This window comes from Choloepus didactylus, chromosome 14, assembly GCF_015220235.1.
Source record: "Choloepus didactylus isolate mChoDid1 chromosome 14, mChoDid1.pri, whole genome shotgun sequence".
In the NCBI taxonomy this organism is placed as follows: domain Eukaryota; kingdom Metazoa; phylum Chordata; class Mammalia; order Pilosa; family Megalonychidae; genus Choloepus; species Choloepus didactylus.
This window is the reverse complement of record NC_051320.1, coordinates 69,181,967-69,194,896: the sequence shown is the minus strand read 5'-3', so window position 1 is coordinate 69,194,896 and position 12,930 is coordinate 69,181,967. Positions and strand designations below refer to the sequence as shown.

The following is a 12,930-nucleotide window of genomic DNA, read 5'->3' as shown; positions in this document are numbered from 1 at the left end:
ATATGGATGGATGAGTAGAAAAATGGGGACAAAAACTAAATGAAAAATAGGGTGGAATTGGAGGGATGATTTGGGTATTCTTTTTCACTTTCATTTTTTATTCTTACTCTGATTCTTTCTGGTATAAGGAAAATGTTCAAAAATAGATTGGGGTGATGAATGCACAACTATATGATGGTACTGTGAACAGTTGATTGTACCACCATAGATGATTGTATGGTATGTGAATATAACTCAATAAAGCTGAATTTAAAAAATTAATCAACAAAAAAATAAATTAGTTAATAAAAAAAAAAATCAGCCAAACAGAACTACTGGAGTTGAAGACCACAGTTACAGAAATGAAAGATTCTCAGGGGGATTTCCAGAGCATACTGGAGATAGCAATTGAATTGCGTCAGACTAAGGAGTGGAAAGAAAAAGAATTAAAAGGCAAAAATAGCCTAAGAGACCAAAGAATACATCAGGCTACCAATATACACATTATGGGAGTCTGACAAAGAGAAGAAAGAGAGAAAGGGTATAAGGAATACTCAAATAAATAATGGCAGAAAAATTCCCAAATTTAGCAAAAGACATGAATATGCACATCCAAGAAGACCAGAGAACACTAAACAGGATAAATGTGAAGAAAACCACCCTGTCACATATTGAATGCAAAGGACAAGGAGAGAGTTCTAAAAGTTCCAAGAAAAGGGCAATATGTGACGTACAGAATTCTCATCAGATACCATGGAAGGAAGAAGACAGTGGGTTGAAATACTAATGGTTGAAAGAAAACAACTGCCATCCAAGAATTTTATATCCAGAGAGACTTTGTTTCAAGAATGAGGGGGAGATTAAGACATTCCCAGATAAACAAAAGCTGGGGGAGTTCATCATCACTGCTCTACAAGCAGTGCTAAGGGGACTTCTTCAGACTGAAGGGAAAGGACACCAGATGGTGGTTCAAAGCAGCATAAAGAAATAAAGACCTCCAGTTAACCATTTGGGTAATTATAAATGGCAGTACTGTTGTATTTTTTGGTACATAATTCCATTCTAACTTCCTGTCAGTGCTAAAAAGCAAATGCCTAAAAATTAATGATAAATCTATGATTTTTAACATACAATGTGTAAAGATATAATTGGTAGCAAAATGTGGAGGGGTGGAGGGTATAGGAAAAGTATATATGTATGCTATTGAAATCTAGTTGGTATCAAACCTAATATGGTTGTTATACATTTAGAATGATAAATGTTAACCCATGGTAACCACAAAAAAATATGAAAAACATATCCAAATAGAAATGATATGGCACTCAATATATTACAATGCAATAAATCAAATAAATATGAAAATAGGCATTAACAGAAGAGTTGAAGAATTAAGGGACAAAAAGGATATAAGACAAAGACTAAATAGCAAAATGGCAGAAGAAAGTCCTGTTTTATTAGTAGAGACTTTAAATGTAAATGGCTTAAACTCTCGCCAAAAGGCAGGGTGCATCTTAATCCTACTACTGGAGTTCTTTATAGTGGAATGAAATTCACACAGAGGGAAAAATTTACAGGAAGCAAGAAGCTGAACATCAACCTGGAGAGACAAGGAGATGCTTTCATGTGCCTTGCCGTGTGACCAAGATGACAAGTAGCCAGCTCCAGAATGCCACGGTCTTCAGGAAGAAAGAATCACCTTACGATGATTTGATTTGAATTGATCACAGCCTCAAATCGTGAGTGAATAAATTCCTATTGCTTATCCCTACCCAATTCATGGTATTTGCTTGAGCAGCCTAGGAAACAAATATACCAGTCTTTAGGTAAGAACAGTCTCTTCAGCAAATGTTGCCTGAAAAACTGAATCTCCATTTGCAAAATAATGAAGATGGACCCTTACCTCACGGCATATACAAAAATCAACTCAAAGTGGATCAAAGATCTAAATTTAAGAGCCCATACTATCAAACTTCTAGAATAAAACATAGGGAAGCATCTTCAGGGCCTGTGTTAGGCAATGGTTTCTTAGACTTTATCCCCAAAACACAAGCAGCAAAAGATGAAACAGATAAATGAGACCTCATGAAAATCAACAACAACAACAACATTTCTGTGCCTCAAGGAAATTTATTATAAAAGTGAAATGGTAATGTACGCAATATGAGAAAATGTTTGAAAACTATATTTGGTAGGGCTTAATATCAAGAATATATAAATTCTCCAATTGAACAACAACAAAACAACCAAATTAAAAGTAGACAAAAGACTTTAATAGCTATGTCTCCAAAGAAGATACTCAAATTGCCAAAAAGTACCTGAAAAGATTACATCGTTAGCCGTTCTCTACATTAAATGTCAATCAAAATTATGAGATACTATTTCATACCCACTAGAATGGCTACTGTTAGAACAATGGAAAATTACAAGTGTTGGAGAGGATATGGAGAAATAGGTACACTCATTCATTGCTGGTATGAATGTAAAATAGTTTCAACCACTGTGGAAAGACATTTTGGTACTTCCCCAGAAATTAAGGTATATAATTGCCATATGACCTGGCAACCTCACTTCTAGATATATACCCAAGGGAATTGAAAGCAGGTCTCAAACAGAGTTGTGCATACTAATGTTCATAGCAGCATTATTCATAATTTCCAAAGGATGGAAGTAACCCAAGTATCCATCAACCAATGAATGAATGAATAAATAAAACGTGGTATATACACATAATGGAATATTATTCACCCATAAAATGAAATGAAGTTCTGATACATGCAACAACATGGATGAACCTTGAAGACATCATGTTGAGTAAAATAAGCCCGACACAAAAGGACAAATTTTGTGTGATCTCACTGAAATGAAATAATTAGAATAAGCAAACCCATAGAGTCAGAATCTAGAAGAATATAGGTTACTAGGGGATGGGGTGGGGTTTAGAATAGAGAGTTTAGGCTTGAAATGTATAGACTTTCTATTTGGAATGATGGAAATGATTTTGGTAATGGTTGGTGGTGATGGTAGCACAACAGTGTGAATGTAATTAACAGCACTGAAATGTGGTTAAAAGAGGAAAATGTTGGGTTGTATATATGGTACTAGAATAAAAACTTTAAAGAAATTCATGGAACTGAGCAACACAGTGAATCTTAAGTTAAACTATGGAATGTTAGTTAACATTGTTGTTAACAAAACAATTATTAAAATGTGCTTTCATCAATTGTAGCAAATGTACAACACCAATTCAAAGTAATAGGGTGGTAAATGGGAGTCCTTTATTTTATGTATGATCATTCTGTAAGCATACAACTTCTCTAATTAAAAAAAAAATTGTTCATTCATTTATTGGGAACTTTTATCAACTTGAATAACCTACAAAAGTAAAAGGTTTTGTTTAGCTTGACAGGGCAGATGTCTCCAATTGTAACAGAGAAATTATAGTGGGAACATCCTGTCTTCCTTCACCGTTACTTCAGTATGACTGAATACCTTCCTAGAAATATATATTTTAATGAAACAACAGTAAGTAGTTTTGTTTGTTTCTTTTTTTTACGTTTGACTCACATTTTAAAACAGTGTGTATGTTCAAGGTATCCATTTCCTGGGCATTATTGAACCTGAATTTCACTGTAAAGACTCATTCCTTCATTGATTTCTGCCCTCTGTGTTGTTTTGCACTTTTATACTTTTGGTCTAGAATTTGTTAAAGTGGAGCTGTGATCCTGGATGCTGTGTGGAGGTGCTTGTGAACACGCAATAAAGAGGTGTTCCTTCAATAGTGAGGAAAAAATTAATGATGTAATTAAAAATATTTACCATATTAAAGTTTGGATTCTGCTTAAAGAAATTGTTAACTCATCATTTTGAAGAAAATTTTCCTTTGTGGCATATCCTTTAAGACATAGAATGTACCTGGAATATATTTGAGAGGACAATCACAGTCCATGTGCCCAAAATGTCATATATGATGCTTTCAAATGGCTTCACTTAAGGTAACCTAAGGTAAATCTGTACTTTTGGTTTATCCTGAGCTGTCACATCACTATAGCAAATGTTCTACCAGGGGTTTGTGTTTGCTGAGGACAGAGAGAAGAAAAAGTTGAATTCTGAATTGAAGAACTAGGGAAAGATTCATTTATTATTTAAAATTAGAACTGGGCCTTGATAATAATTAAGTCAATTGAGAAAAAATGTGAATTCCTGGAACAGAGTAGACATTGTGTTTCAATTTCATGGCTATCAAAACAAAGACCATGCAATGAGTTGGCTTAAACAACAGGAATTTATTGTCTCATAGTTTTGAGGCTAGGAGGAGTCCAAAATCAAGGTGTCATAAAATGTGATGCTTTCTCCCAAAAGATTGGTGTTCTGTGGCTGGCTGCTGGTGATCCTTGGTCTGTGGCTTTTCTGTCAAATGACAGTGCATATGGTGGCCTCTCCTGGCTTCTCTCTTTTCTCCCAGCTTCTGTTAACTTTCAATTCTTGATGGCTTTCTCTCTCTCTGTGACCTTCTCTGTAAGGCCTTCAGTAATAGGATTGAGACCCATCCTGATTCAGCTGGGCATGCCTCAACTGAAGTAACCTCCTCAAAAGGTCCTATATACAAGAGTTCACACCCATAGGATTGGATTAAGTTTAAGAATATGTTTTTCTGGGGTACATAGGTCCAAATCACCACTGGAAACAAGGGTGATGATATGAGAAACTATGAATTATAGGTAATAGTGAGCTGAATGCCAGCTGCAGAGCCAGTACAAATTTTTTTTAAATTTTATTTTGAAATAAATTCGAAGTTATAGGAACAGTTGCAAAAACAATACTAACCCCATACAAAGAATTCCATCATACCCTGACCCCCCTCCCCTGATAGCTCAATCCACCAACCTTAACATGCTGTCACATTGCTATTTCTTTCCCTCCCTCCCTCCCTCCCTTCCTATCTATCATCCATCATCTATTGCTCTGTCTTCTGAACATATGAGAGCTAGCTGCACACATCCTTGAACATACACTATAATTCACGTATACACTTCCCATGAACAAGAACATTCTTTTATGGAATCCCATTAAGTGCAGCTAAGAAGTACAACAGGTTCAACAATGATACAAAGCTTACATTCTATATTTCCTTTACCTTATGTCTCAACTGTGTCCCTTTGAGCCACCTGTCCTCTATCCTCTAATTCCATCCAAGTTCATGCTTGGCATTCAGTCATCTATTTAGACTGTCTTTTTTTTTTTTAGTTGTGGGAACATATATACAACCTAAATCTTCCCATTCCACCCCCTCTTTAGCCTTCCATTAGTGGGATTAATCACCTTTAGAATGCTGTAATGCTCTTTCCCACCATCCATTACTAGAAATGTCCCTTCACCTCAAACAGCAACTCCACCCTCATTTCTTAACTCCCCATTGCACCTTACCCCATTTCTCTTAACCCGAACTCTACAATTCATCCCTATGGTTACATTCTCTGATAGTTTCTTTGTGTTTGCTGTGGGGATTAAAATTAACCTCTTAAATCCATAACAATCTTGTTTTTCTTTGATACCACCTCCACTTCAATAGGACACATAAACTATGTTCCTATACTCCTCCATTCTCCTACCTTTATATAGTTGTCTAAGATTACATGTTTTACATTGAGTTCAAAACCACTGATTTGTCATTACGGTTTGTGTAATTTATATCATGTAGGAAGTAAATAGTGGAGTTACAGTTCAAAAATTACTGACTTCTTTTTGTGTTCCATTGTGGTTGGAGAATTTGCTTTGAGTATATTCAACTTTTTTTTTTTTTTTTAATTTCTTGAAGCTTGTTTTATGTCCCAGCTTATGGTCCCTTCTGGAGAAAGATCCGTGATCACTAGAGAAAAATGAGTGTCCTGGTGCTTTGGGATGTAAGGTACTATATATTTCTGTTGAAATTCTCTATATCTCTTTCTTCTTTCTGTTGTTTCTCTGTTGGTAGGGTTCTCTTTAGAATCTGAAGTAGGGCAGGTCTTTTATTGGCAAAGTCTCTCAGCATTTGTTTGTCTGTGAAAAATTTAAGCTCTCCCTCGAATTTGAAGGAGAGTTTTGCTGGATAAAGTATTCTTGATTGGAAATTTTTCTCTCTCAGTATTTTAAATATGTCATGCCACTGCCTTTTTGCCTCCATGGTGGCCACTGAGTAGTCACAACTTGGTCTTATGTTGTTTCCTTTGTATGTGGTGAATTGCTTTTCTCTTGCTGCTTTCAGAACTTGCTCCTTCTCTTCAGTATTTGAGAGTCTGATCAGAATGTGTCTTGGGGCGGGTTTATTTGGATTTATTCTATTTGGAGTTCACTGGGCATTTATGCTTTGTGTATTTATATTGTGTAGAAGGTTGGGGAAGTTTTCCCCAACAATTTCTTTGAATACTCTTTCTAGACCTTTACCCTTCTCTTCCCCTTCTTGGACACCACTGAGTCTTAAGTTTGGACGTTTTATTTTATCTATCATATCCCTGAGATCCATTTCGATTTTTTGATTTTTTTCTCCATTCTTTCTTTTGTTCTTTCATTTTCTGTTCTGTGGACTTCTAGGACACTGAGATGTTGTTCAGCTTCCTCTAGTCTTGTATCGTGAATATCCAGAGTCTTTTTAATGTGGCCAACAGTTTCTTTTATTTCCATAAGATCTTCTATTTTTTATTTTGCCTTGCAATGTCTTCTTTCTGCTCTTCTAGGGTCTTCTTTATGTAGCTTATATCCTGGGCCATGGTCTTCTTGATGTCCTTTAAATCCTTTGCCATGCTTTTGTTCCTCCATTGTATATCTTTGATTAATTCTGTGAGGAACTTTGTTTCTTCTGATAACTTGATTTGTGTGTTTGGAGTTGGATTCTCCATATCGTCTGGTTTTATCATATGCATTGAGATTTTCTGTTGTTTTTGGCCTCTTGGCATTTGCTCTGCTCGACAGGGTTCTTTTAATTTGTAAAAAAAAGACCTATCTAATTTTTCAGAAACACTGGGGCATACACTTTATCTATCTAACCAGCAGATGGCGTCTGTGAGTCATCTATATCTCTCAAGTCAGTTCTCCACCTTGTCCCCGCATTATGTGGGGAAACGATTCTTGTGGGGTCCAGCCAGAGCACTCAGCCTGGGTGTGTTGCTGGAGCTGTCCGCCCTGAATGTGGGGCGCTTGTACGGGTGGTCAGGGAGGAAGGACAGCTCAATATTCAAATCCCCCCAGTTCCCGGAGATTCAAGGCCACCGCAAGAGTCCAAGCCTTCATTTCATTTCAGCCCCAGCCCCTCTCTCTCGATGTCCCACAAACCACTGGACTTGGCATAGTGTCTCTGGGATCTCCGAGCAGGTTCCCCCGCCCAGCCGCGATCCTCCAGGACCTCTGCTGAAGTAATGCTGTGCTACGTCATCAGTGCGCGCCGTCCCTCAAGGGAAGCCCTGGGCCGCCAGGCGGAGCCGGCTCACTTTCAGCCTTATGGAAAAATGGCCGAACAGGGCGTCTCCATACCCCCCTCCTTGCACAGTTCCTCCTTCCCAGGTCCAGGACAACTGGCAGGGCTCTGGGCTGTGGGCATAGCCCCAGGCAGGAGTTTATCCAGCCCTCCTGGGAGCGAGCTGCTAGCCACAGGGATTCTTTTGGCTTCTGGCTCTCTGCTCCGTTCCCCTGGCCCCAGGGATATCTGCAGCAGGCTATCTTCCAGGCCAGACACCAAGAGGCCAGCCCAGCCCCCTCTTGCTGTGTTTTACTGCATGTTTCCCACGATCGCACCTGTAGCCGATCGCACCTACAGCCGCTCCTGGGTTTTCCCCTTTTTTCTTTTTTTTTTTTTTTTTGTTAAAAGAGCCCATTGGTCTCCAGACGCCAAACCCTGGCTTCCCCAGATCGCCGCGCGGCTGTGGGACTTCCAGCCAGCTTACTCACTTGTTTCAGAATGCATACTCTCAGTTTCACCAAGTATACAGCCCCTGGGAACTAGCAGATCTCGTCCAGCTGGCACATTGCTGTAACCGGTATTCTGGGTCACTCTCTGGTCCTTATCTAGTGTTTTCTACGGAGGTGTTCCTTAGCCCTGTCTCACCTAGCCACCATCTTGGTTTCTCCCCAGTACATATTTGAGATTACAAACACTACAAGTGAACAAAAACGAGTTTTCCTCACTAGAACTTCAAAATAAGTTTTTGGTGGGGGCACATTAAGGGAATAAAATCTTAAAAATCAGGTGGAATGGCGCAAGACAGAGATACTCAAAATGACTTTGAAAGACATAAGAACTCCTAGACCAGCAGTACTTCATTTTAACCTGACTGAGGGAACTAATTGAGTGGTTTCTCCATTAAGCACTGTGTACTTTACAAATAGTATTTCATTACATTATTACAACAGATGAGAAAGCCAAGGCTCAGAGAGATGGCTTCTTTCTCACAGTGATAAAGCTAACAAAAAGCACAGTTAGAATTTGAAAGAAAATATCACTAACCCTTCAATCTAAATTCCACCACTACTCTAAATTACTTACCCCAATGTATTTACTGGAAAAAAAAAATGGGTTTGTTAAACTCTGGGGGATAAAAAAGAAGATAAAGACTTCAGAGACCATCACTGCAGAGACCATTACTGGCACTTTTTGGCTCTGGCTTTCACCAGCAGTAGAGAATGACTTAGGTGTATATTATTACTGATTACCTGTCTCCATCCTAAATGAATTAATTTGCTATAATCAAAAGAAACAAGCTGAAACACCTGTCACTTAAATAATATGTCAGTTATTACTTTTAGCAAAAAGTACACTAGTTAAAACTGAAATATATTAATCATATGTGACAATTACAGTGATCTTGTCAGAATCATCATTCAGTCAGATAATAGTAATTGAATAACTTCTATGTTCCAAGTGTTTTTCTCAATGTTTTAGCATTGTTAATTTCTAAACATTACTTCCCAAGTACAAGCCACCATCTCCTTATCTCCATGAGACCTTAGATTACAGCAATAGTCTGTTAACCAAACTCTTTTCTTATACCTTTTCCCCTTTAAAATTTATGCTTCATACAGAAACCAATATGATCACTTTGCAACATAAAGTAATTTATTGTCCTTCCCTCAGCTCACAGCCCTATATTAACTGCCCGATTCTCTCAGAATAAAGGCCAAAAACCCTACGAAGTCATAAATGATCTGTACCCAAACCCCAATTGCTTCCGTGACTTAATTTCGTGCTCCTTTCCCCTTTATTTGCTGTGTTCCAATCACATTATTTTCCTTGCAATTTCTTGAACACAACAAATGCATCCTTGCCTCAGCAACCAGGTACTTGCCATTGTCACTGGCTGTAAGCTTCCCCACGCTATTCACATGGTGCCTTCTCTCACTTCTTTCTGTCTCTGCAAACATCACCTTAACAGAGAGACCTTCCCTGACCACCCTATGTAAATGACACTACCTATCACTCATCACATACATAATAAATTTATTTTTCTTTACGGCACTTATCACCAGCTAACCATTACATTTATTTTGCTGTTGAGAGTTTGTCTTTCGTCACTGGAATATCAGCTCCAGGTTACATTACTCACCTCATGCTGACCCATGAGAACTGAGTGTTAAATTTTCAGGAATTTTACGAACTGTTTTTGTAACACAGCCACAATTAAAAACTCATTATATGAACTTAAATAAATTGCATTAAAAACTAATACAATAAATACTTCAAACTCATCACATCCTGATTATTTTGTTACATTTCAAAAGCTCAAAATTATGTCTTTTCAATTTATATTGTGGAAATTTCTTCTCAAGTCTACATTCAATGATGTCACATTGGTAGCTTGAAATCCACCTTAGTGGAGTATTTATAGCATGGAAATTGGCAAATGCTGCATGTCAGGGCTTTTTTTTCTTTTCTGGAAAGCCAGAACATAACTGCTAATAATCTGATTGCAACTATTCAATATTCACCCTTTGGTGCTGTTTTATAGCTTCTGCAGTAACAGAAGTCTGCCGTTTCAAAGGGCATTGGAGTGTATCTCATAATTTCTACTCCAATTATTAATGAGAAAGAAAGTGGACATTACATTAATTTCTAGCTGGGAGTCAGGCAACATAAGAGTCTGATACCATCTTATGTCATTATACGAATGGATTATGTCATAAGCTGATTTGGGAGAAAAGAGAGTTTAGGGGGAAATAGCTCTCTTCTATCTTATTTGGAGATGACTTCCCATTACTTAATTGGGCTACAAACCAGTGCTATTTCAATTTTGCCATCCCCAAAGTGAATTGGATTTTGTGCTTGTATGTCAGGTGGTAAGAGGTGAGTAAATGTGTCTGATAAGCAATTTAAATAGCCTTGAGAGAGTATCCTGACCTAGAATAGTTTGCCCAATTCTTGGGAAATGGATATCTCTAGATGCATTTGGCTGTCTTAGATGGATGTCAGTAAACATTAAATCTGCAAAGGATAGCATTTATTCTCTCTTCCAAAAAAATTAAAAAAAAAAAAACAAACATCTTTGTGTATGTTAGGCAATGTTGATGGATTGCAAAGTAAAATAGATGAGTGGGTAGAATTTTTGTAGTGGGATGAGAGAGACAATAAGTTGACAATAAATACATTATGCATAATAGGGAATAACATGGGACTGGACGTGGGGCTTAGAAGGAAAAGCTGTTTTATAGAGAATGATAAAGACAGGCCTAATACCTAAGATAACATGTTAGCAGAAACTAGAACAAGTGAAAATGGGAGAGATATGGATCCCTGCAGGGAGGATTTTCAGGATGATATAATAGCAATTGCAAACACCTTGCTTAATACGTTGCAACCATAGTAAGGGAACAAATATGATTGAAAAAAAGAATGAGGGAGCAATTGAAAATTAGCCAGGTCTGGATCAAGCTGCCTTTTACTCTTTGAAATGGGGAAGAATTGGGAGATTTGAAGTAGAGGAGTAACCTAATTTGACTTACCTTTTAAATAGATCAATCTGGATGCTATTTAAGGTTAGAGTACAGTGATCCAAAGACAGAAACAAGAAAACGAATGGCATAACAGAAATGACTATTGCAATAATATATATGAAAAGGTGTTGGCAGTGTAGGAATGAGAATTGTTGGATTCTGGATTAAGCATTAAACAGAATTTGTGGACAGGCTGGATGTCAGAGAAAGAGAAGACTCAAGAAAGACTCTAAGTCTTTTGGCCTCAGTAACTAAAAAAATGGAATTTCCATAGTATGCGCGCAATTTAAAAAACAATAAACACAATTTTTTAGCCCTGTATTTGTGCATATACAAATACATGTGCATATGCAAATACATACACATATAAATCCATACACATATACATACGTACCAGGCAAGCAGTGTAATGTGGTATTCAACCATTTACACATATTAACCACAACAAAAAACAGCTCCTGGACTATAAACAAAAACAGGAAGTGCGCCAGATTTGGCCTTTGGGCCATAGTTTACCAAACCCTGGCCTAGACTCTGAGTTATTTTCTTACTGGACTCCCTTTCTCTAATTACACCTTCTTCTAACTTCCCTCCACACTGTTACCATAGACATGTTCTTATAGCAAGATAAGTGAACATAATGATAACTTTTAATTTCTACAGTTTCTACCAGTACATGCAAGTTAGTGAATTATAATAGATTCATCTTTTTTATCACTTTGGTTATACAGTTGTACAAGTCATATTTTCACATTTTGATTTCCCAGTAATAGGATAAGTTTTGCCATTATGGTATGTATTTGATATACTGGATATTTCCTGTAGATGTGGAGCCTAATGTTACATGTTTCTAATGCTGTTTTTTAAATCCTTTATTCAATTTTAGCCTTGGATCAACTGTGCAGTTCTCTTGTGCTGAGGATTATGTCCTACAGGGTGCAAAGATCATCACCTGTCAACGGATAGCTGAAGTTTTTGCTGCTTGGAGTGATCACAGACCTGTATGTAAAGGTAAAAAAAAATTCTTTGAACTAAAATTACTTTCTTAACAAATTTTAATAAATTCAACTTTGTTCCATTGAGTATAAATTTCAATTAAATCTTTCAATTGGAATGCAACCTTTATTTTAAGGAAATATTTAGCTTATGAATTTAAAAATATTTATTAAAAATCTGTGATATGTGAACCCCTGTGTTAGATTTCCAAGGAGTTCCCAATTTAATTTTTATATAACAATATATTAAGTAAGAAACAAAAGACACTGGAATTTTTGTTAATTTATTAATCACAAATTACCAGTATGGATTTTTTGCACATAGATAAATTATAACCATAATTCAACCTCATTTGTAGGATATGTCATTTTCATTGTGTCTATGTCCCACAGTAGTGTTACTGGTGGCAGTGGAGGTGGAACATAGTTTCTATAATTAGTTCATTTGAACTAAGACAAATCAATGAATGTTCTAGTTTTTCCCATATCCAGCAATTGCAGATAGGAATCATTAAAATATAAACAAACAAGAAATTGTCTCAGAACAATTTCAAGTATAGAGAAAAATGTTATGGAATAGAAGTGAAAGTTTGTATACTACCTGGGACAAAACCTAGAGCATCTTTCAATTTTCAAACTGGGAATTCAAAATATATTAAAATATGCTAATACCTTCATACGTTGTATTTGAATGCCAAAAAACAGTTCACACTAAAAACTGCACCAGTTTAAAAGGGATGGTGGTGATGGTAGTACAACATTGTAAATGTAATTAATGGCACTGAAATATCTATATGAATGTGATTAAAAGGGGAAATGTTAGGTTGTATATATGGTAACAGAATGATTTTTTTTTTAATTCCATGGAGCTACACTACACATGAACCCTAAGTTAAACTATGCACTATAGATAGTAGTACAATTATAAAAATGTGCTATCATCAATTGTAATAAATGTTCTACACTAATGCAAGGTGTTGATGGTGGGATTGTGTATGGGAAT

The 12,930-nt window shown here is 36.7% G+C and overlaps 1 protein-coding gene across 7 annotated transcripts in view; it reads left to right on the top strand.

The window, feature by feature from the left end:
• The window catches only part of CSMD3 (CUB and Sushi multiple domains 3), a 1,408,207-nt gene that overhangs the window by 636,416 nt on the left and 758,861 nt on the right, over positions 1 to 12,930 (top strand). For all 7 annotated transcript variants that reach the window (XM_037802758.1, XM_037802757.1, XM_037802756.1 and 4 more), the window contains one exon: positions 11,819 to 11,943. In XM_037802758.1, the coding sequence (XP_037658686.1) occupies positions 11,819 to 11,943 (125 nt within the window). The remainder of the gene's footprint in view (positions 1 to 11,818; positions 11,944 to 12,930) is intronic.